The sequence below is a fragment of the Talpa europaea genome, assembly GCF_964194135.1.
Source record: "Talpa europaea genome assembly, chromosome: 12".
Lineage (NCBI taxonomy): Eukaryota > Metazoa > Chordata > Mammalia > Eulipotyphla > Talpidae > Talpa > Talpa europaea.
This window is the reverse complement of record NC_140079.1, coordinates 64018973-64044218: the sequence shown is the minus strand read 5'-3', so window position 1 is coordinate 64044218 and position 25246 is coordinate 64018973. Positions and strand designations below refer to the sequence as shown.

The window sequence follows — 25246 nt, the reverse complement described above, 5'->3', positions numbered from 1 at the left end:
ACCCAACTATTCTGGTCTTCCATTTTTCATCTTTCTTATTCTTCCCATTAAAATATACACTGAAAAAAGTGTAGCTAACTCCCCAGATCTTAAGGGAATACTAATTAATATTAGTATTAGTCCATTCTATTCAAGTCAACTAGAAGCACATTTTTAAAAAAAAGATTTATTTATTTATGCATACAAGAACTGGGGTATAGGGCAGAGGTGTGGGGGGTGAGAGGATTCACTAGAGACAGAGTGGGGAACAGAACAGGCAGACTGACTGAAATATACTGCTGAGGGGAGCAGCGGTCAAGACAGGTCTGCTGCACCATGTGGGTATCTCCCTGGCTGGCTGGGGATAAAACTCATGCTGCAGAAGCCACGGATAGCTTCATAATGCTGTGCTTAACCACTTTTGCCACCAGGGAGGCCCTAGAACCACATTTCAAATTGTAGGTTGTGACTCACTAGTGAATCATGAAATAAATTTCATTGGTTATTACCAAATGAGCTTTAAGAAAGAAGAAGAAACAGAATAGAAAAGATCAGTGAATGCATTATAGGCATTAAAAAAAAGTTCTTATATTTATAAAAAACCTTGTTTTAAATATATATTTGTTTTAATTTAGGTGATACATGTATTGTACAATAGTTTAATGTGATTTTTTTTTTACTGTGAGTCATGATCTAAATTGTGTTTAAAAAAGATTTAATTAAAATGTAAACTCCACAAGGGTAGTCTTCCCTGTTCACCATTGTTTTCCCACCATCTAAAATAGTTCCTGGTGCATAGTAAGTATTTACTGGATAAATAAATGGCTTTGGGAGAGCCAGCCACTGAATCTCAATTTCCTGATCTACAGAAAAATGAACACTATGGTACAGGTTTATCATCCGAACAAATGCAATTATGTGTGATGTACTGCACATGGTAGGAGCTGAATCATTAGGAATAATTTTGTTTCTCTTCCTCCTCCTGTTTCTTTCTTTTTCCTCCAATATTAAGCCATTCCCTATTTTCCCTGTTCTCCCTAAGTTCCACTCTGGAATAAATCTAGAATATCCTAATTTTCTTAAGGGTTTCACCAGTTGGGATCTTCAAGACCAAAATAGTCCTTTCAATATGAAATGGGTTGCCAAAACCCTAGCTGCACCATCAAAGCTGCTCAGTTAACAAACAGGTAGTGAGTGTTGGTAATTTTAGCTGATATGGATTCACCACGTCATTGTATGTTGGTGATAGAAATATAATCTCCATGTAGACTTAAGATTGTCAGGATTGGGGCCTCCCTGGTGGCGCAAGGGGTTAAGACACAACCTATACAGCTATCTGCAGCTACTGCAGCATGAGTTCAATGCCCAGCCGGGTTGCTACGCACATGGCGCAGCAGACCTCTCCTGACTCACTCTCTGCTCCCCTCAGCAGTGTATTTCAGTCAATCTGCCTGTTCTATTCCCCACTCTGTCCCTGGTGAATCCTATCACTATGCATGCCTCTGGCCTGTACCCTAGTTCTTGTACGCGTAAATAAATAAATCTTTAAAAAAATAAAAATAAAAAAAAAAGATTGTCAGGATTGCTATGGAATCTTGAAAAAGATTGATTTATAAACCAGAAGGTCTCCAAGGAGGATCTTGGTGTCTGAATGCAGCAAGGTCAGTGGTTAGCCCAAGATAACCTGGAATTAGAGATATCCCAAGATATCAGAGCCCAAGAAACCAGAGTACTAAAATCCCACTTTCTTGGTACACAATCATTCTTTCCCACATCATGCATTTTCCTTGTTCTCTGATTTTTCTCTTCTTAAGAAATAATTATTCTCTATTGGGATGTCAAGTCCAAACTAGAATGGATTGCATGTGTTTCTGCTTAATATTTACATGAAGGGAAAGAAGGCTTTGCTAATTCAGAAATTTACTTTGTGCTTCTAAGGAGACCTAGATCAAACACTTCCCTTTTCTAATGAAAATGTTAAATGACTGATAAGTGAACATATAGGACTTCACTTGGATCCTCTTGATTTGTGATCCATGAGAATTCTAACAAGTGCCAAAGTTTATCCAAAGAAAGAGGAAGATATTGAGAATAGGAATAATGCAAATTGGGATGAAAAGAAATTGGGTGGGGTGTATTTCCTTACTTCAGGGAACACAAATATTTTCCAGAAATTTGGAAGCACTCTTTGGACACAACGTATGAAAATGAACACAAACATCTTTATTTCTATTTAGGCAAAATCTCCATGTGACAATATCTCATTACATCAAATCCAACTGCCAAAACTATTTGGAAATAACCAGGTTATATTTTTATTTTTAAGATTCTTAAGTTTTTCAGAAAATTATAAATCAGAGACATAGTGCAGAGGAGGAGGAGGGAGAGGTATCAGAGGGAGGGAGGGTGGAGCAGAGGGGACTGAGGTGATGGTGCATGGGTGCATTGGGGAAGGAAACTCTATGGGGACTACACCTGAGGGGATGGGGGTAAAATGAACAATGATGTACAAATTGCTTAAAAATGAACAATGATGTAAAAAATGTTTTAAAATGAACAATGATGTAAAAATTTTTTTTAATTAAAAAAGGGGAAAAAACAAAAAATACTCTTAAGTTTTTAACAATCTGTCTTCAGATTATTTAAAGAAGTAAATATATTTGGAATAAAATGTAAAAGAATGTCTTTCACTTAAAATTTATTAATTTTCAAGTTTCCAAGGGAAAGGGATTTTCTAATGTTTTCTTTAGCTAGCATTCTCTGATATTTTCATTTTTGGTAGTGACTAGCCATAAGTTCCAACTGGATAGTTTGTCTGGGAAGTTCTCTGTGGGGGAACTGCTGTCCAGGGGATTCCTAGAATGACCTGGAGAAGAAGCAGTATATGTTGTGTTCATTGGTATTGAATGACAGCACACCCAACTGCCCAACCCCAAGATGTTCAGAATGAACCTTCCCAATATGTGTCATCTTGACATATGGGTTATTTTGAGCTAAAGTCAACTGATGCCTTGCTGGCTCAAGAGAAACTTTTAGCACTTCGTTAACTACCTAGAAGAATGAAAATTGAGGAAATTGCCCAGATTTAGAGTTCTCTCCATAGTCTTTCATTTAGAGAAATATGTCTACAAGGCAGGGAAAACAGCTAATTACAGAGCATTTGGTCATCATCACATGAGTCCCTTATTCTTTCCTTGAAGCCCCAGGACTTTATCCTACTCCTTAGCTTGGGATAACTACCTTTGTTTTGCCCCATTGGCTTTAAAATTTATACCCATGTAGATTCTCCATACATATCGAATTAAATATTTTTTCTCCAACTAATCTGTTTGATGTTAATTTGCTTGCTCTATCACCCCAAAAGAACCCAGAGGGATGGGAGGAAATTTTCTCTCTACCCTCTTTGTATATTTCCATATTAGTCCCAGGCAGGAGTTCACTTTGATTTTTATTTTTGTTTCTGTTTTTGCTGTAAAACCATGTGATCAAGTTTAGATTATCTTACCATACCCAGGGCTAAGTAGATTCAGGAAGAAGGCTGGATCTTGGTGGAAATTTCCCCTACTTTGGGCTACAAAATATAACTAATCCTTGGTAAGAAGTGAACCTGCAAACACTATCAACACAGGACACTGTTTCAATGTGGTCCTGGATTCTGTATGCCAGAAGCAGAGAAATTTGTCTCCATTTAGTTTTTACTAACATCATGCACACATCCTAATAAATGAAAACTCCATTAATAGCTCATCAGAGAGAAAATAAGAATTCAAACTTTCAGAACTTGACACTGAGACAGGCATATGGACCTGTCAGGAAATGAAAGGAAACTACAAAGACAAAATGACTAGGTTTTCGTGAGCTGGGGTGCTGCAGGAAGAGCTCAGTGTGGTTCCAGCTTCCTTGTGAATTACTAGGTTACTCCAGGCAGATTTTTGGCAAAGCACACTTCATACTGAGCGTTGCCATACATTCCTCGACCAATTAAAACAATCAAACAAGCCTTCAGTTTGGCAAGACGAAGGGAAGGGCTGGTCAGAAAGGCGCCTTTATTCAATGTACTGAAATGAGCCTGTTTTTGAAGCAATTCTATTGGGAGACTTATAGATCCCTTTACAAAGAACCATTGTGTGTGTGTGTGTGTGGTTTCCTATCATGTTTGGATGAGTGACAGTGTTACCGTTGGGGAACTATTTCTTTTTCTTTTTCTTTTTTTTAAGATTTATTTAGTTATTTCTTACTTCACAATACTTTTCCTGGCATCCGCAAGCACAGTGAGACACAGTGTTCCAAAGCTAAGTGAGAGCCTGATAAAAGAACCACTAGTTCAACTTCCTGTGTTAGATCAATCTGTTATAGAGCAGCCCCGATATTGAACGGGTTTCTGGCTGTGGGTCCTCACCCGCGCGCTTAAAAGGGACTTATTAATACTCCACTACAGGAACACACAAAAGGTTAATAAAAGGTTTATTTACAAGGAAAAAGTTTATTAAAAGGAAATAAGTAAAATGTACAACTCAGGGAGAAAATAGGGAAATAAAGTCTTTAATGCGTCCTATCTGATTAGACGACCTGGAAACTCAAAGTCACTCTCAGAGCTGGCCAGACACTGCTAGCTGGTGGAGAGCCAAAATGGGGGGACCCCCCAAAGCCCACGTGTCTGCTTTTTATATCCACCTGGCTTTGGCTTTGGCCTGGGGTGGGGGTGGAGTCCACAAGGCCTGTATGGAATTAGCTTTAGGACATCATCCTTTTCCCCCTAACAAATCTTTGAATGAAATGCAAAGAAAACAAATAATACCTTAGTTATGATTTGAAAAACACTCATTCACACTGAAGGGATTTTTAAGATATATATAGATTTGCTTATCTAAGGTTCTTAATGCACTGAAATTATCAACAGAGCCAATTAGGATCGATAAACAATTACTGACCAGCCCATACCACTGACCAAGCTGCTGCCACCAGAGGTCATGACTACTTTGCTGTGAGAATAAGATTTCACAGAGCTTAGTCCAGATAGATGATATCACACTCATTTTACAAAGGAGAATGGAGATGTTATTTAGAGAGATAAGGAGGTCAATTTTCCTCATTATTAGAGGTTGGTTGAAGACTGATTAAGTTTTCAATAGTTAAAGGAAAGGGTTTTGAATCTATTCCTCAACAGAAAGTTACTCAGTATAAGATTTTATCAAAACCCACTGTGTTGATGGCCAACTGGCTGAACCTCAGTTTATACTTCATAGCATTGGATCGTTTGTCATGTCTGTCTGATCTGCCAGCAGTTAGAACCAGTGGATTAATTGGGGTCACCGCAGAGGCCCCAGTTTCAGGTCCAAGATCCCACTCGTGTCTGAACAGATGGCTTCATGACTGTAAGTCAGCAAGTGTCATGTACTCAACCTTGTAAGGTCAGTGCAGGGGGCCTGGTGAGGGCCTCAGGCTGTGGGCACAAGGAGGGGCCTTGAAACTGTAGAGGGAATTCCACCTTTGCCTCAGCTCCTGGAACCAGAGGCCTCTACCTGACACAAACAGGACCTGATAGTGATCAACCAGAAACCACCAAAAAAACAACTTCGGTTCCGCATATCCAGTTTCTTGCCTAACCTTTCCTCACCCTATAAAAGGACATCTCCCCCCACAATGGGCGTGACTTCTCTGACCCCCATGGGGGTCAGTGAATCTCACCCAGGGGCACAATAAAGTCTCTGCCTGTTAGAAACTTGGCCTGGCTCTCCTTCTCTTTACTGTGCCAATCCTTTCAAACTTTATCGATACCACTTTGTGAGATACAGAAAACACACCTGATTACCAACAGGAAAGGCAAACCCAGCATTTACATGTTAACAAACCAGAATTGGGTGTCTGAGAAAGCCATTTTCCAGCATTTTTTTTTTGAGCCTTTTTCAGAACAAGAAAAGGCTGAAAGTCTTTTCCATCCGATTCTTTAGTGCTAAGTCTATGCTCCAGTAGCATTTTAGAGAAATGTGTTTTGGACAATTCAGTTTCTAATGGTGTTTTGCTCCCATTCTCTCCACTACCCAATTAGCACCTTGTTTTAAATAGCCTGTTCTAATGTCCTAATTACTTGCCAATAGTGCATATTTAGCTTTAGAATTTTAATACAGAATACTTTGCAGCATCTGTTTTCATGATGACAACCAGGGCAGTGAGTTCCTCGGTACACAACTGCATATACACTCAGTATATGCAGGAGACTTTACAGTCTCCTCCAGGGAATGGCATGGAGGAAAGACTCAACATTTATAGAATGGAGGTGTTAAGATCGGCCTGCATTCTCTATGCAACTGTAAAGAGGGCATCCCTTTCTGAGATCATGTCATTGAGAAGCATCTTAAATAAACAGTCTCTTTGCCCTCAGTCTCTTGCATAGTGTTTTCCAGGTAGGCAACAATGATTGAGATTCTTCCAGGTCAGATTACTTTGCCAGTGGCCTAGCATCCTCAATACCTGCTGCATCAGAATCTTTTTGAAGTATTTTTAGCAAAGACAGGGCAAATAAAACTAAATCTATTTACACATAATAGACCAACAAAGGTAAAGACACCTTAGTATCCCCAAACAAAGTGGGAGATTGACCAAGTGGAATTGAGTGACTAGGACCTCTGCAGTCTCCAAAGTACCCTTCTCCAGGAGAGACCTTGAGCCCTAGGGGTGTGAGAAAGAATGCTGAATGTTCATATCTGTCCTCTTGTGGCATTTTGGAGATTTACATTTCAAACAGCTTTCGAATATGCATCACAACACTGGGGAGACAGTTCCAGAGATATCTGTGGCTTAAATTAGAATAGGAAAGTCCTTGAATATTTTCCAAACTGCTCTCTTGGAACTGAGTTTCTAGCCCACTGTTCAAGTTCAGGGTTGGTCAGAGAACACATTTGTTCTGCCTTATGTTGGCCTTTATCAACTAAATTACATCCTGGTTGCCCCCAGCTTGCACATCAGCCAAAATATCCCTTCCGCCTAAAATAACCACTTTCTTCTGTATTTTCATTCCTGGATTCCTACGTATTGAGACTTATTGCTTCACCTATATAGTCTTATTTCTTTATGTCAACTGAGAGAGTTCTATGCTGTGGGATTTGGAGGAGTTAGATCTGCTTGAATCAAGTTTGCCATGCGAACAAGTCACAACTCTGCACTTCAGTCCCTCATCTGTATAAAGGCATCTGTGTGTGAGAAGCAAACAAGTTAAAATATAAACATATGATAAGGACTCAATAAACAATTATTAGAAACTGAGTCAGGGATTGTGAATTGTACCTATTTTATATCCATTCACAGTCACTGAATGACAGATTAAATGAATTAATAAATTAGCACAAGAAGAAATGAATGCTCACCTCTAGAATCCAGTTAGGGGAAGCAGATGAACTTGAATGAAGCAACAGATTGGGTTTGTCATTGCAAGATTGACTTCGTTCTAAGTATTGGTAGGGGCTGAGTTGGGTCAGCCAATGTTTACCAGAGAGCTAGCCACATCTCTGAGATTTCTGCTTTTGAAGTGAGCACAGAGAAGAAGGTATCAGCACCATGCAGGAGCAAATATATATATAAGTTATAAATATGGCACAATAATTGTCACAGCCATTCTGATTGATGCAACATATGACTGATTTTGCTCCAGTAAACAAGGGTTGTTGTACTCCCAAAGGAGTGATCTGTGTATCCTGCAATGAAGGCAATGGCTGTTCGCAGGGCACAGAAGCACCTAAACTCAGTGCAAGCTGCTTTAAAAATGTAGCATCCATCCTATTTTCTCAGTGTTAGTGTCTCCATTTCTATAATAGCAGCCTGCTCAGAGGTATCTGTGTAGAAGTTGTTCTTCTTATCAGACCTCAGGGAGTCGTATTGCAGCTGGCATCTGAATGGGTGGGGGTGACTGATACTGCAATGGAGGCCCCTGCTGTGATTTTATGGGGAGTCATCATGCAAACACTATCTGTATTGAAATCTAAGCTAGGAGGTATAAGTTAAAGATTAGCTTTGATTAAGTATTTTGGATGAAGAGAAAAGAATGTTCTGATTAACTGATTTTGTTGTTACCTAGAGCTATCTAGGAATTAGGAAAAACCATTCTCTGGCTTATGACTTGAACTAAGAGAGAGGGGAGCCAGGAGAATGCAAAGTCTGAGAGCCATAAAATCTTAAGGTTGAAGGATAACTGGAAGGATATGGATGTTGATTCTGAGGAAGGACATTATTTTTTTTTTTTTGGTCAAAATATATTATTCAGTGAACCGAATGAAAGAATACTGACCTGGAGAAGAGTCATTTAGAAAAGAAAATAGATACTCAATTCAAAATGGTGGGTTCCTGGAATCCACAGTTCATGCCTGGACAACCTCAACATGCTAATGGAGGACAGTCAGTGCGTTGGATGAGGCAGCTGGAGATCTTTGGAGGGCTTCTTGTCTCAGAGAAGTGTGGCTTCTGGGACATGTGTGTGGCTTGCAGATGACTGAGAATTCAAATTCTCATATGTAAACAAACAAGTGAAATTAACATTCTATCTAACCCAGTGGTTCCTCTTTGGTGAAAGTGACAGCTGTCTGCATCTATAAGGAATTCACTTCATGCTAGAGGTCACTGATGCTATAATATCTAATGAGAAATTGCCCAGACTGAAATGAGAACTGACCTTGGTTCCCACCAAATAAATAAATCCTGCATTCATTTGGGAGATGGTTGATTTGTGTGTGTTTGGGTTTTTTTTTTTTTTCCTGCACAGAGGGGGTGTTCTTTCTGAATCTCTAAATGCTCACAAGCACAGAGGGTAGATGCTCACTTAACTTATTCAAAACCATGTCAGGTTCAGTGTTGCAGAAGGGCTTTCAAAGTGAGAAGAGAAAACATGTCCCCACCCACACATGTCCTGTTTCAGGGAAGGTCGTTCAAGTTCATTATATTGAGGCTAGGGAAGGTTTCAAATAGGGGAATTATAAACAGTTTTCACTGTGGGCTGGAGCAGGGAAATGGTTCTCACTCAAAAGGTCTGTGAGAAGGATCAAATTAAATAATGCAAGTGAAAGAAGTCATTTTCAACTAGAAAACATCATCCTACCAATGTTAAGTTTCATCATCGTTAACTTTCTTAGTGGTCTGCAAGGTGCTATGAGTCTTCAGAAAAATTTATCAAGGGCCTGTTTTGTGCCAGGTAATATGCAAGATATGGAAAAAAATAAGGCCTAATTTATGTCACAGAGGCTTTGTTCAATTTAGAAAGACATATAATGTCATGACTCAGGCAGTTAAAAAAAATGCCACTAAATTGTCTAGACACACCAGCGGGAGAGTGAGTCATGTACCACAAACTGCTGTGCACCCTGCAAGCTCTTTCTGCTGCTTCTCCAAGTTTTTCTTTGAAAAAGTACCATTTTCTTTGACAACCTGGTAGCTCTCAGGTCTAACACTCTGCCATGAGAAATAGACACCAGCCAAGTGAAGTGTTTCTTAGCTGGCTTACTTCCAGGTTGATGTCCATGTCTTTCCGAGTAATTCTCTCCTTTCCTCCTACCCACTGGTACCCAGCACCAGTGGCATGTCTGGAGGATGGGGTGGGGTGGGGAGAGAGTGGGAGTGAGGGTAGGAAGACCACTGCATATCAAACCTAGGGGCAAATTTTGCTTTGGAGACCTGGATGTTTGGGGCAATTTAGGAAAAAATTGTTCATTTCTATTTGTCTCTAGACAAGAAGAATAGAAGTTGTCTCTATGTGTCCCTCTTTAACCTCAGGACTTTGAGGTTTAGACACACACAAACACATAAACATGTTCCTTAAATTCTTAGCCTCTTAATTGGTGGGCTGCCTCTAAGTCATTTCTAAAGTGCGTAAGTGGAAGGGAATCTAACACTTGTGAGGAACATGCAGGAGTGGCCAGGAACTAGCCCCCACCCCCTATCTACTGGCAATCTGGGGTATCATTGGACATTTCATGGGATTTTGAGATACAAAGATCCGAGAGGTTTTTAAGGTCTTAGCAACCAATAAACAGATAAGCTTCAAGCAGCAATACTTAGGGTTGTGACACAGATCACTGAAGTCCATAGGATATGGGGGCTCTGGCAAAATGCAGATGCTTCTTTATCCTACCCTTACTTCTACTACCTGCCTCTGTTGCTTGACAGCTTTCCTAAAATCAGTGAACCTTGGTTTCTTGCCTGCCTCATCACCTAAAGTCTTAGGCTCTAAGTCAACTCCCTCTTATTCTTCTGTTTGCTAGATGCCAGGTGGCCAGTGGAAGCTGGATGGCAGGCAGAAGCGGCAGGCTCCACGCACCTTGCAGAAGCCCTGGGCTTCACTGCGATGAGACTTGAAGTTGCCCCAGCTCACTTCTACTCTTTGAGGGGGAAGAATGATTCAGTACATCACCCTTCCCACCCCCACCACCAAACACACACAGGAGACTAGTCCAAGCGGGCAGCCTCTTTTTCTTCAGCATAATCAACTTAGTTATCAGTTCTACCTTGTGATGACCTTGGGCAGAGTCAGCCTGTTGCTGAGGAGATTAGTTCTCTGCTGTTGCAGGTGTGAAGGGGATCCTGCTTTAGATAGAACAGGACTGTGGAATTAGCACCCATGGCAATACAAGGTGTCTATTAACTCACTTAATCATCACCACAAAACTAGGAGATAAGCTGAAGTCATTCATTCATTCAGCAAATACTACTGAGTGCCTAATATTGCTTGCCATTATTTAAGGGCTTAGGGGTATAACAAAACAAAAATCTCTACTTTTGCAGAGTTTATATTCTAGGGCAACAGTGTCAGAATGGGGGTAGATTTTTTAAAAAAACTTTTCATATGAGTAAATTATACATTCTGGGCCACTTTACCTTATTCTGCAGTATTCGAACATTCATTCAATCATTATTAATAATTGACACATGTTCCAGGCACTATTCCAGGCACTGAGGATACAAAGACCAAAGAGTCTTGTGTTTCCTCCAGATTCCCCCAGTCTAGGTAGAAAGTGGGAAGCATACTATGTAGCAAGAATGTAGAGTATTAAGTGGCATAAGGAAGGTAAAGTGGTATCAAGGAAGGTCAAGGAACATGCTCCCCCACAGGGGGACAGGGTCCTCCTGTTGACACAAGGCTGTCCATCCTCTTATCATAGCCCACTCTGGGATGACTTCCCTTCTACCACCTTTCCTTCCTAAACTCACTTCTCCGGCAGTCCAGGGTAACCCAACTCAGAAATACTCCTTTGGAACATGGCTAAGGGAAAGTCTTACTAAAATAGTGATGAATTAACTGCCTGAGTACTAGTTTGCTGCTTAGTCTTTTAGATAGTCCATTTTTAAAAAAAGATTTATTTATTTATGCATACAAGAGCTGGGGTACAGACCAGAGGTGTGGGGGTGGGTGAGAGGATTCACCAGAGACAGAGTGGGGAGCAGAACAGGCAGATCTACTGAAATACACTGCTGAAGGGAGCAGCGGGTGAGACAGGAGAGGTCTGCTGCACCATGTGGGTAGCTCCCTGGCAGGGGATTGGACTCATGCTGCATAGCCTTGGATAGCTTCAAAGTGCTGCGTCTTAACCCCCTGCACCACCAGGGAGGCCCCTCAGATAGTTTTTAATGTCTCCATACAAAGGGGGTGCATTCTGTAGCCCACTGGGGAAGGTCAAGCAAGCTCTTTGGGTCAGTGCAGATAGGTAGGTGCTTACCTACTCTCCACTCTCTTTGGGACTCAGTAATCTGTAGAAACTCCATTCCCACTTTAAAAACAGTAAAGACATTGGGGTTGTCTTTGCAATAGTACTCTTGGAGTCAAGAAGTTTTTAGGGAAACATTTTTAGAGAAAGCTGAAAGATCTTTTAGTCCTGGAGTTTGTTGGCCACTGAGATTCTGGTTTTGGAAAGATGTGCTAAGTTCATTTTCACCCTGAAAGCATGGCCTATAGTTTTCGTCACATTCTCAGACATCTCAGAGACTCAGAAAAGGTGGACATCATTTTGAGTGATAGAGGTGAGTTTCTTTAAAGAAGTAAAGTAACTTTCCAAGATGGTATAGTTCTAGTAGGGAGGGGAGAAAGGGGCTTAAGGGGAGAGAGGAGGGTCAGCACAGAGAAGAGAATTTAGGTTTTTTTGTTGCCCTCTTTAATGCTGCTTCTCTCTATTCCACCGAGTGGGCCCTGAAGGTCTTGCATTCAGGACCCGACATAGTTCTGTCAAACATCTTAGACATGCCACTCCCTGTCGTGCTGGGAGTTAGAACCTGTCCTTGCTCCATCATATTGCTGCTGCTATCAGCTGACCTTGAGCTCTGAATTTACCATTTGTCATTACTTTAAACAGGAAAAAAATGTTAAGCTTTTGGAGTAGCCTGTCTCTAGAAACATTATGTCCCACTGCGGCATCTGTGGAGTAATTCTGTCTAGTTGAAGAGAATGAGCATAACCCGCATGGCTGCCCTTCCAGCATCACCCTGTAGAGAGATAAATCACTTCAATGAGTCAGCCTTCAAATGTTGACATGTCGGGATCCCCTTGTCCCAGGCAGAAATGCTTGGATTGCTTGCAGACTAAAGAACTTGAGACAAGTGTTGTCAACACCTGGTGTAAGTTATCGGTGGGAATAAATATATACACATTCTCCTTGTCAATTTGAAGCCTAGGTCAGGAATATGTGGTGTCACTCAGAGAGCAGGAAAGGAATAAAATTTCATACTTAGATAGAATAGAATTACAAATCGATCTAGAAAATACTCACCTATTCCCCCTCCCCCATCTATAATTATATACTATGTGTGTGACTCTGACCTGTGACAAGGCTGTTTTTTTTCCAAAGAAGGAAAACATAGGAAAAATATATCCCCAAACATGCCCAGCAGCATTGGATGTGATGAGAAGTTAGTGTGATAGAAGGAAGAGCTCTACAGCAGGAGTCAGCAGACCGAAGGTCGGAGGCCATATCCTTCGGAAACAGCAGGTGATTGTGGAAAATTTTTCTATTTGTTTTCTTTTGTATCAAGAAAAGGGGTGTAGGGGCATGGAGTTGATGACCTGTAAGATTCCTCCCAGTACGAAAGTTTTTTTAGCCTATTTATTTGTTCATTCATTCATTCTTGCATTCATTCATTCACTCGCTCCATTCTATATGCTAGCTGCCATGTCCAGAGCATGTTGCTGACAGCCCAGGCTTATCTGAAACCAGAAAAAGTGCACTCAGTCTCCTCTCCAGCTACAGGGGTCCAAACGGGTTGGCTCCGGCCACTAGACTCACCAGCAGGAATAGGGGCACCTCTTGCTATAGCGACAGCAGTAGAATTGCCATTCCCGATCCAGCACCGATTCGAAGTAGCGGCTCTGAAACCCTGCCACCAGTCCATTGTTGGAGCATGTCTGGTACCTGAAGGGAAGAGAACAATCTCAAGTAAACCAACTCCAATGACACTCAGGTTGACCCCTTCCAGACCCCCAGTTCCTATAGCTGCTGAGTTAGGACCTAGAATTCTAACAATGTATTATTCTATTTTTTTGTACAAATAACACACACTCTGGTATATTTGTAGAAATGATATATTGCTCATCATTAAACTTCAAGTGATTCAGAGTCTTTTGATTGAAAGAAATTTGGGGAACACTGCTCTGGATAGACTGCTATGAATATACTGCTAGATGGAAAGGTGCATAAATGGATGTAATTAAAGGCATCTAGAAATTTGCAAATGCAAGACTGTATTATTCATGCTTTTTAAAATAAAAAAAAATGTAATTCACTCTACTTGAGTTTAAAATACAAAGGAGACAAAGGGAAACAATGAAATGATGACTTCAAATAATGGTTTCTTCTGCTTAAGAGGTGAACCCTGAACATTGAGCACAGCGGTGCTTGTTCACTATGACCCTAGGAAGCAGATGAAGTCCAGATGGGCACAAATGATTTGTCCAGGGTGAACCAGCTGGAACCACTAATTATTCAGGAATCTGTACCACAAATAGGACTATAATCCCTGCGTGGTCAGGGAGTATTGTGGTGAGAGCTCTGTTCCCATTGCCCACCATGGGTCCTGGCATAGAGAAGCCATGGTGGTGATAGACCAACAGAACTGAACGCAAATTCCCTCTAAGGGTCTCAGCCTGTTGTTGCTGCTCAGTTCTAGTTCTTCAAAGAGACATTGAGGTGAGGAGGAAATGTCCCTCTACCCTTCAGGGTTCTTCTTTGGATGGCCAAGCAATCAAACAAATATCAGACAGATTAGTAGCAGAAAAGAGAAAATTTAATGACATGGAAAATCTACATGGATGTAGATTCTACAGTCCACGGGTAGAATGAGAGTATTTGTCCTGAGCTAGGGAATAGGATAGGAGCCTGGGGCTTCTAGGGGCTTCTAGGAGGGAAGAGGGGGACTTACATGATGAGGAGAGGATGACTATGTGATGAAGAACAGATGCTCTATAACTAGGTGTTTGCCCTGCCATATAGACAGCTTTTTCTGACAGGTGAGAAAAGTCTGGTGAAAGTCCTGATCCCAGGTAATAAGCCTAGCTTTCAGGTAGTTAAGGGAGTCATAAGAGTGTCCTAAGGTCCTGCAGGGCCTCAAGTGACCTCAGCTTGAAAGAATCCACATTCCATACTGACATGTCCTAGGGAGGGCTGTGAAGTGTTTACCCCATCACTTTGGCCTGCAGACCCTCCCTACAACCATATGAATTTTTACTTTTTACTCAATCTGGGTTGCTGCTGGTCTAGAAATCAGACCCTTTATCTACATAGCACCTCCCTATTAAGAGTTGGCTTAGACCCATATAATCATATCTTCCTTTGTTTAGTCTCTAACACGACTTTCTCCCATTCCAGTCCCATAGCCCACCAATGCACCAATGCCTTATGGCTCGCCATTTTTTGCTGCAATGAGGGTGACCATCTCTACCAGGCCACAGTGGATTCCCGACTTATGTGGAGTGAGAGCTTTTGCAAGTCCTTCGAAAATAGGTCTTTAGCTCCTTCTGCTTTTTAAATTTCCTATCCTTCTGCTCATGGATCCTATTCCCTTACAGTGAGCAGATCTTACAGTCATCAGTGGGTCATGGCCTGTCAACTCTTGGAGCACAACACTTCTTTCCAAGTAAAAAAAAGTTTCCCCAAAATAAAATGGATAAACGTAAGAATAAGGACCTTGTGCTGACAGGTGAGCAGCCTTTGCTGACAACTGTAAAATCTTCAACAACTGTAGTTCATTTTATTGTTTTTAGTTGTTAGCAATAAAAAAAATCTGTAAATCTCACACAACTAGATATTAAATATATTTCATGTCTCTAGTCAGAGAGCATACATCCCTCTCATTCATTCATTCATTCATTCATTCATACATAGGTAATTTCAAATATGCACTTATCTACTCATGCTTCTGTTCAACCAACTTGTGCTCCACCACTATACTGGATTAGTCACAGCTCTTTCAAATTGAGAGAAAAATTAGGAGATGGGTTTGCTATTTGGTCGACCATGCAGATTAGACTGAATTCCCTGTTCTCAGGGCTGGTGTGAAGTTCTGCAGATCTGAGAGATCAGTTGTATCAAGAGATAAATATATCAAGGAGACTAAGAAATCATATTAGGATGTAAATTGATGCAGCCTCCTTTGCTCTACCATTGTTGCATCTCATCAGGGGGACCAGCACTTTGGACAACCCCTGGCACATATAAGGGGGCCATGTGATCAGGATGGACAGCTAGGGTCTGGGCTACTAGAAGAGTGGCTTTTGGGGGCATTCTAGTCTATCTGAATTCTAGCAACATACATGGGAGTAACTTCAATTGAAAGTTCTAAGGGTCACAAACATCTCACATGTATTCAAAAAGAGCAGGTACCCAAACCTTTGCTCTCCAATTCTCCCCATTACCATCAATAAAACACTGCCTTCCTCTAAAATGGCCCTTTCAGAACTCAGCAGGGCTGTGATTTCCCTAGAACAGTTGTTCGCTAAAACCACCACAGGGAACAGCATTTCTCTGGTGGTAAGTTCCCTTAAGTAAAAATAAATGTCAGAAGATAAGCTGCCCCATTTCATGGGGTGCCAGTGCTGAAGGCAGTCCAAGTCCCCTGAATTCCCTGCCAGTTGTTAGCCAGGCCCACATCCTGCATAGGAAGTGTGTGTCTCTCTCACAGCACCTCAGATAACACTGCTTATGAAGATTATTTGGACACTACAGTCCCAAGGCCTGAGAATATTTGGTGAAAGTTAGACATTGGGAGGGAGCACCCCTCCTCCAGCTTTGACCCCCTGCCTTTATATTTTGGTTGACTGAACCTGCACTAAGTTTGGGATGTGTGTGACCAAGAAACTGAAATCATTCCTTCTAGATCTGGATCTTGGTAAAGGTTTGTTTTCACACTCATCTGGAACAGAGTAATTTAGTGGATGGGCTACGATGATGGATCAGGGCACCCACCCTGACTGTGTCACCTGGGGAAGGTTTCATAACCTTTTTTCCCTTCTGTAAAGAGGCATAATAATAGCACACACTTCTTAAAGTTAGTATGAAGAACCAATAAGGCAATGCATGGAAAATTCTAGGGATGGTGTCTTATAATGCTTCATAAATTATGCATCACTGTCATCATTTTCATTTATTCCACATTGCAGTCACGAGTATCTTCTATGAGAGCCGCCCTGCATGGTCTCTACTCAGTGTACTCCTGTGCTTTGCTGAGCTGTTCTCTAAAGTGAGCTCAGGGAGGTTGGTTGATTAAGCTTCTGATACACACCCACTTTTTATAGCAATGCCCCCAGTTGATGGCAAAGTCCTTGCATGAAAAGATCATTCAATCTTCATTGTGTATTTTCCTACTGCCTGGCACCGGGTCCAGCAAATATTTAATGGAAAAATGGATGCATGAACAAGTGACTGGATGATCAGAGCATTTTCCATGGTTAGGGGCAGACTTGGCTTTTCAGAGCTCATCACTCAAATCCAGGAAGGGTTTGTAACTCCTTCCAAGTAGTGTCCATGAACCAGGGGGAGTGATCTGTCCTCCCCATCACTACTTCCTCAGGAACAAAATCTGTTCCAGGATGAGGGTGTAAAATAAACAGAGCTTCAGGAGCTCCTCTGCTCCACACCTCTCACTCTCAATCACCTTTGTGGTTTTTTTTTTTATCAAAAAAAATTCAGTTTTTTCCTTCCAACTCAGTATGTCTTTGCTATAGAAGCTAGAGAAATAAGCTGCCTCTTATTTTCTTTGAAACCATCAGGATGTGGGAACAAAGTTGAGAATCAAATTCTGGCTTCACCATTTGCTACAGAGTTTTTCAACCTCTCTAAACTTCATTCTCTCATCTGAAAAATACATTTTATTTTATATACATGCATATATTTACACATATGTGAATATTTATGTGTGTTTGTGTGTGTGTGCATGTGTGTACAAGGTTTTAAAGCACCTTGTATTATGTCCTATGAGCACAGCAAGAGCCACTTTTGCAAAGCTCATGTTCCCCCAGACAATTGACTGCTAGCATTTAGGGGAGTGATCTTGATGGAAAGTTGGCAAGAATCCTGGATCTGCCATAACCCTCTGCTTCCATTCTCAGTACTCTTGCCCTCAGAAGTCGTTCTTATATGCCATATCTTCTTTCACCCATTACTCACTACAGCTTATCTAAGAACAAAAATACCGCCGACATCAAATATCCCCCACAGCACTGTGGCACCAGATTGGTTGGCCTGGGTTCGGTCTTTGCTACTCATTAGCTCTGAGTGTGCAAGTCTCCTAATGCTTCTGAGCCACAGTCCTTTGTGTATAAACTGGGAATAGTAATCCTATCCACTTCCCAGAATTGGGGTCAAATACAATTAAGCAATGGAGAACTTAAGGGCATAGACTGGATGATATTGATCTTCATATTCCTGGGAGCTGGCAAAGTTTGTGATAATAAGCATTTGTTAGTGAATGAATGAGCAAATGAAAGTATGAATGAGAAATACTTTATAAGCTGCAAAGCACTCCATAAATCAGGATTAGGGTAATGGCACCTTTATTTAACGTAACTGCTTCATTGATTTTGGCCTGCCTTCCTGAACTATGATATAAGTATTTACTCTAGATTGTACCCAAGGTCCTTCTCACTACTGAGATTCTGCCCCATTCTGTTTGCCTTTCAAACTCCCAAGATGTCCTCTATCAGTCTGGTATCATTATTTTTTCAAAAATCTTTTTATTTTTCAATAATTTTAGATTTATAAAAGATTATAAAGATATCACATAGGATTCAAGTACACCTTTCACCAATATTATCTTTCATAATGTTGATGCCTTTACAAACACTAAGAAATTAGCATTGGTGTGACACTAAACACCAGAGTCTTTTGGGATTTCACCAGTTTTTCCATTAATGTTCTTTTCCTGTTTCAAGACCAAACCAAGATCCACTTAGCATTTTAGCCCTTATGGCTTTTGAAATAAAGAATTTATTGATGCTTTTTAAAATTTGTGGTAAAATTAACATATAACATTGTACTAGTTTTGAATATATAGTGTCAAAACTCAATATTTGTCTATATTATGAAATGATCACCACAGGAAGTCTAGTTAATATTCATCACAACACGGAGTTACAAAATAATTATTTTCTTATGATGAGAAGTTCTAAGATTAACTCTTTGCAGCTATCAAATATGCATGAGTGTTATTAAATATAGTGACCTGGTTCATCACATCAAAATCAAAATTGCATTTTAAAAACTTATTTGGACATTAAGAATTAGGGGGACAGGGCCTCCCTCATGGCACAGGCGGTTGAGCGCAGCACTGAGAAGCTGTCCGCAGCCTCTGCAGCGTGGATTCGATCCTGGCTGGCCCGGGAGATACCCACATGGCACGGCAGACCTCCCTGTCTCGCCTGCTGCTCCCCTCAGCAGTGTATTTCAGTCAGTCTGTCTGTTTTGTTCCCCACTCTGTCTCCGGTGAATCCTCTCACCCTCCTGCACATCTGGGCTGTACCCCAGTTCTTGTGTGCATGAATAAATAAATCTTAAAAAAAAAGAATTAGGGGGACAATTGGCACCTAGTAATGAATTCCTCCTGTGGGGACACATGTGTCAACCTTCCTCAGCTCTGCCAGCGAGTGCCTCAGGAAGCATAAAAAACCCATCCTGTGTGGTGCTAAATGAACCCTAAATTATATCACAAATACTGAAAATTGACACTGAAATATTGAGAATTAAGAACATGAACAAGGCCTCCCCTGGTGGCGCAGAGGTTGAGCGCTGGGCTGCAAAGCTGCCCGCAGCCTCTGCAGTGCCAGTTTGTTCCCCAGCGGCCGGCGAGGGTCCCACATGGCGTGCAGACCTCTCCTGCCTCGCCCACTGCTCCCCTCAGCAGTGTACTTCAGTCCTTCGGCCTGCTCTGGTCCCTGCTCTGGCTCTGGTGAATTCTCTCACCCTCCCATGCTTCTGACTGTACCCAGTGCTTGTATAAACAAATAAATAATTTTTTTAAAAAAGAACATGAACAAATGAGTTTTCCCCATGGGAAAGTCTGCAAGCTCCTTGGTTGAAGATGGAGGGGATGCTGGCTGGGATTTGCATTGTCTGAAGCACTAATTAGAACATTTTTAGGGGGGCCTACTGTGCACCAGCGTTATTCTAGACACTAGGGAATATTCCAGATAGTGATGAGTGAGACAAGGACCTTACATTCATGAGATTTATATTTTGAAGGAAATAACGATATACAAATACAAATCAGGTGATAAGTTCACCACATAAAGTTAAACAGATTGAGGAGTGGGATGGGAGACACTGGTTTTGAGGGGTGTGGTCTGAAAAGTCTCTCTGGGTAGCAGGTGCTGTGGGTGCTAAATCAGGGTATGGCTCTGCACTCTGCAAGACCCGGGTCTCAGAGTCTGATTATAGAAAACAGAGTTCCTGCCTATCAGGAAACTTGAAGCTGACAAATTTCAGTTTCAAATTTACCTTGATGCTAACAGTCTATGGCATAGTTTTCCTTTTTCCTCTTCTCTATCCTGTGGTTTGTCTTTGATGAATTCATGAATTTAGCAGTTAGCTCTAATACAAACTACCACGTCTTTCTTCTTGGGGTTCCTTGAGATCCAGAGCAAAAAGCCAGTGCCAACAGGCAGAACATTCTTCCCCTGAAGTCAGATGTAAAACTGGCTCACACAAATCAGCCTCATCAAATTCCAGATTCATTAAACCTATCTTTGACCCCACCCAGGGACGTGCCAGGCATGGTCGATTTGGATTTGTTTTAGAGTCCTCCTCCACTTTCCCCTGTAAACATCGCAGAATCAAGGCCACAGAACTAAGAGATGACAGAAAGGAGAGCTGTAAATCCAGCTTCCTGATTCCACAATCAGAGCTCCTTCCACTGCACTAGAGCTCAGTCTTGCTAGAAAATTCCAGCTTCATCTTTTTTCCAAACAGACCTGCACGTTCTACCCAATGCAGTGAGAGAAGCTAGAGAGGCTCCCCCAGGACAACCAAGGCATGCCCTAGAATGGCAAATGCCACTCCTGAGACCTAAGGAAAACCTCCTGGAAGGCCCACGTGCAGACCAGCCTGCTAACTTCATCATCTGGCACCCAAAGAGGCGGTTATCAAGAGAGAGACCCTGGCAACCAGCAGAGTTACAAGCCTCTCAGCTATGACGGAGGTCCCTTTTAAAGACTGTGCTCTGATTAGCAAGTGTCGTTAGCAGATCCTACGTACTGTTGTCAAAACTGGGTTCAAGGCTCCTCCCCCCGCTTAAAATAAACCTGCAAACTAATTTATTTATACAAGGCAGCCAAATTGCACAGAACCATCAACAACTCTTCCCCCAGAACAGATTAAGAGCCTGCAGCCGATGAGAAGATATAATTGCTCCCCAGATTGTGAGCAATTTTTTTTCCCTTCCAGATTTTTCACTGAGACTAAAGTCTAAACTCAAAGCAATAACCATCTATAAAAAATGTCTCTAGGGTAATAAGTATCAGTCCTGGGTCAGCCAAGTCCTGGTGTAAAGGGGCTGTTTTGCATATTTCTGTATTATTTCCTCTGTGATTAGTGGAGGGGGAGAGAGTGACAACAGAGGGTAGAAGGGGAAAAGGAAAAATCAGTTGACTGCACACAAAAATGCCAAAGAAGAGGAGGTGGGAGAGAAGCCTGCCTGTCAGCTTCTCACCTGTCCCCCACTGGCCAAACAAAATTATTTATTTTGTTATTTTCATTGCCTCCCTCTTTTGCTTTTTTTCAAATAGTTTGCAAGCTAACCACAAACCAGTCATAAGTTGGCAGGTTTAACACTAAACATCACTGGCCTTTCATTTCCAGCAGGGATAAACACAAGGATCATCAGAATGTAAGAAAAGTCCAAGTGCATGTTCAGGGCCAAGAAGAGCACAGGGTGGGAGTCATTGGGTCTTCTGAGACCATGGCGTCTGACGCTCATTTCCAAATGAGGTGGGAGCCTGGAAGGCGGAGTGCCTGTCCCAAGGTCACACTGCAAGTTGTATTAAAACAAGGCTTTATAGTACAGAGCCAGGATGCTTCCTCCAGGTTTGTGGAATCATCTCTCAGTGCTGTTTTACTGTATTTATAAAAGGGGGTGTTAGAAAGGGGCCACAATCACTTCAAGATCCCTGAGCTGGGAGGACTAGCAGGAAGGCTGTAACTAGGTCCTCCCTTGCTCCATGCTGGGCTTAGCTGCTAAAGCAACCGGAGACTTGGTCACAGAAGCAAGACTGAATTCTGGCCAGACATCTATCAAAAGAGGTTTCAGAGTTAAATATGCTCACCAAGGCAGGAGGGTTGAAGGAGGAAGGCCCAGTGAAAGTTGTTCAAGCAGCTTCGGCAGCCCCAGTAACTGGTTCCTCCATCTGATGCTGCCTATGTGACCCTCTCTTCCTGCATTTTCCACAGGCTGGCTGAATCTCTGCGGGTTAGGGTCATGTAACTGACCAGGTCCCATCCATACAGCATCGGGCTTCTACTGTGACTTGCGGGCCCTCACCTGCCCCATGATGAACCGCTCTGAGTCCAGACCTGCCAACTGAGCCCACCCTGGGCGGAGGCAGCCAGGTAGCCTGTTACTGGGGCTAAGCAGATACACTTCAGAGTTAAGAATAACTGAGGAAATGAAAAAGCTAACTTGAAAAGTTATCTGCACCCAGCATTGCAGCATTATTTACAATAGTCAAGACATGCATACAACCGAAGTGTCCACCAATGAATGAACAGCAAGAGAAGGTGTATATATATATATATATATATGTATATATATATATATATATATATATATACCTCAAGGGACTTTTTTCAGCTATGAAAAGGAATGAAAACCTGCCATTTGCAACTAAATGGATGGACTTTGAAGACATCATGTTGAGTGAAATAAGTTAGATGGAGAAAGACAAATATTGTCTCATCTCTTATATGTGGAATCTTAAAAACAAAACCAAAAACAAACAAGACACCAGCTCATAGATACAGAGAACAGACTGGTGGTTGCCAGAGATGAGGTTTAGGCAAAATGTGTCAAAAGGAAGAAACTTTCAGTTATAAAATAAATAAGTCCTGATTTAAGGTAAAACATGCAATTAATGATACTGTATTACAATATTTAAAATTGCTGAGAGTAAATCTTATTACACAAAGAAATTTGTAACTATATGTGGGGATCGATGTTAATGAGACTTGTTGTGATGATCATTTTATAATCGATATAAAAATCGAATGATTAGTTGTACATCTGAAACTAATGTTATATGTCAATTATACCTCAATACAAAACAAAGGCAGGTATCCTGACACTATGTTTATTTGAACAAAAAGGCTTAAAAGCCAAGAAGAGAAGAACCACCTCTTTCCTGTTCTTCCTTCTTCTGCGTGATACCAGATCACCTAATATCCCACAAAGAAAAAACACCAAAGCAAGACTTGCTGGAACAAAATCTTGGCTCTACTACTTTCCAATGGAGGAAACACTTAATCTCTAGACTGCAGTTTGCTGTAAAATCACTTACAGCTTTGCTTGAAGCATTAAATGAGATAATCCATGCAATGTCCTCAGCTTGAAGCCTGCTTGGCAAAAGCACATAATAAATGGCAGCTGCTTTTATTACTCAGTGGTTCCCCCCTCTTGCCTGGCTCCTCCACCCAGCTGTGTCTTTTCCTCTTGATCTCTCATCATTTTTCTGTCTGCTGATTATAGTGAGATTCAGGATTTTATGCTTGACCACCCTGAACACCCTTAATCCCAGGCACCCCAAGGGGCTTCTCTCTAGAGAAACCATAGGTCTGCATCTGTCTCCACCCTCCCCCACAATGCTCCCAGCAGTCCTGGTTCCACCCAGGCTATGGGTGAATAACCAGCCTAGCAGTCAGCAGCTCCTGGGATGGGTTCGTGACCAAGTATTGGGACTAGGACCATCAATCCCACAGGTCAGTTCCACCCGGGCAGGGATAGGTCAGGCGAGAACAGCATGTCTCCCTAAAAGTCAACTATTTTCCAGCACCATTTTAAATCCAGAGAGGACCTAAGCCTCATCACTGAGAAAGCACATTTAGTTAGGGCAGCAGAAAGCTGTTTGTTTCCACTTCCCGTCCCTAAATTTCTTTGTTCCCTCTTGCCCATGCACTCACTCTACATCAACATTTTTCAAACTGTCTGTGGTAAAGGTCCAGTTGTTATTTTCTCTAAATAATTGTGTACTAATGCATTTATATAACCATAAAAATAAATTGCTACAAAACCGAAGTGTCACTTATAATATTAAATTACTATAATGTTTGTTAAACACTTTCACTTTCTGTATTTAGCTTTTGCAGACGGGCAAACATTTTTCAGATGCACACCAGTCTCTGGACAAAACTGAGAGTAGGGTAGCCTCTGGAAGGAACAGATCCACCCAGGAGCCCATCCGCCATGGACTCTTCACATCCTGGGTTTTTGTCCTGTGATGTACTCAGCTCAATAGCAGTCTGCCCCACCCAGAACCTGCAGGGGTAAGATCCTGCTAAAATCTACTAGAACCAGGCCTCCCAGGTGGTGCAGCGGTTGAGCGCTGGGTCGCGAAGCTGCCCGCAGCCTCTGCAGCGCCGGTTCAATCCCCGGCTGCTCCCTGGCCACTGGAGGAGCATCCCACATGGCACGCAGACCTCTCCTGCTGCCCGCTGCTCCCCTCAGCAGTGTACTTCAGTCCTTCTGCCTGCTCTGCTCCCCGCTTTGGCTCTGGTGAATTCTCTCACCCTCCCGTGCTTCTGTCTGCACCCAGTGCTTGTATAAATAAATAAATCTAAAAAAAAAAAAAAATCTACTAGAACCTGCTAGAATCAGCATCTCCCAGGGGAGGGATGTACAGAGATGTCCCCAACCCAAGTGCAGCCAGCTGCCCTTACCATTCCATTCCAGCCCTGTTGATCTCCTCCCACCAGCACTCCGTGGGTTCCCCGAGGCTCTGGGGTGTGGGCACGCAGGCATAGTTCCATTGTCTGTCAGAACCTTCCTTTTTGTTGAAGATGCTCCTCACGGCCACTACCACCTGCCCGTGGGGACACTGGTAGCTGAAGCCCTGCCGGTTCAGATTCACCCACCCATCATCGCCATAATCATGGTACTGCTGGTATGGGTACCCGTAATCACCATACTGGCCCCAGGCCATGGTGACCAGTGGCAGCAGTACCCACAGAAAAGTGAGGTCCATGCTGCTAGGGCTTCTGGCAAAAAATGTCACCCTAGGTCTGCTGGGCTGACTGTTTTATGCAGCTGCTGTAACATGTGGCTTCCAGATGTGGGTGAGAGGGTTCCAACTGCAGTGTGTCATTGTTTAAGCAAAAGTTTTTGGCGTGAAGATATTGGCCATAAGTACATCCAGCTTCTTTTAAGGTGGAATTCGAAGAAAACATAAGGAACACACAAATGGAAGAAACTCCTTGGAAAAAGAGCAAATTTATAGATAGGTCATAAAAGTAAACAGCTTTACAGCCTTTAGAAAGAAATGTTCACCTGCAAAAGCTGCAGGCTTGTCCCCCATCTCTCAGTACCTTCCTCACCTCTCATCAGCAAACTCCTGTACTTGTTTTCCAAACTAGCCTCTCAGAACCATACAAATATCCAGAGAGTGATTTCAAAACACCAGAATGAACAGGCAGAGGCATTTTGATTTCTGCAAGCCTGGATGTCTGGTTTCCTTTAAGGTCCCAGCCCAATATCATTTAACCCAGAGTGTAAACAGGGTATACAAGTTTGCAAGGCTGCTGTGAGAGATGTACTGGGCATTATCTCACAC

The 25246-nt window shown here is 42.0% G+C and overlaps 1 protein-coding gene across 1 annotated transcript in view; it reads right to left on the bottom strand.

Annotated features, from left to right (window-relative positions):
• DPT (dermatopontin) overlaps window positions 1-24673 on the bottom strand; it is a 29364-nt gene extending 4691 nt beyond the window's left edge. Inside the window, exons 1-2 of the mRNA XM_084249110.1 lie at window positions 24357-24673; window positions 13233-13358 (exon numbers count right to left, since the gene is read on the bottom strand). Of these exons, the coding sequence (XP_084105236.1) occupies window positions 13233-13358; window positions 24357-24661 (431 nt within the window). The 5' untranslated portion in view covers window positions 24662-24673. The remainder of the gene's footprint in view (window positions 1-13232; window positions 13359-24356) is intronic.
• Between the last annotated feature and the right edge of the window lie 573 nt (window positions 24674-25246).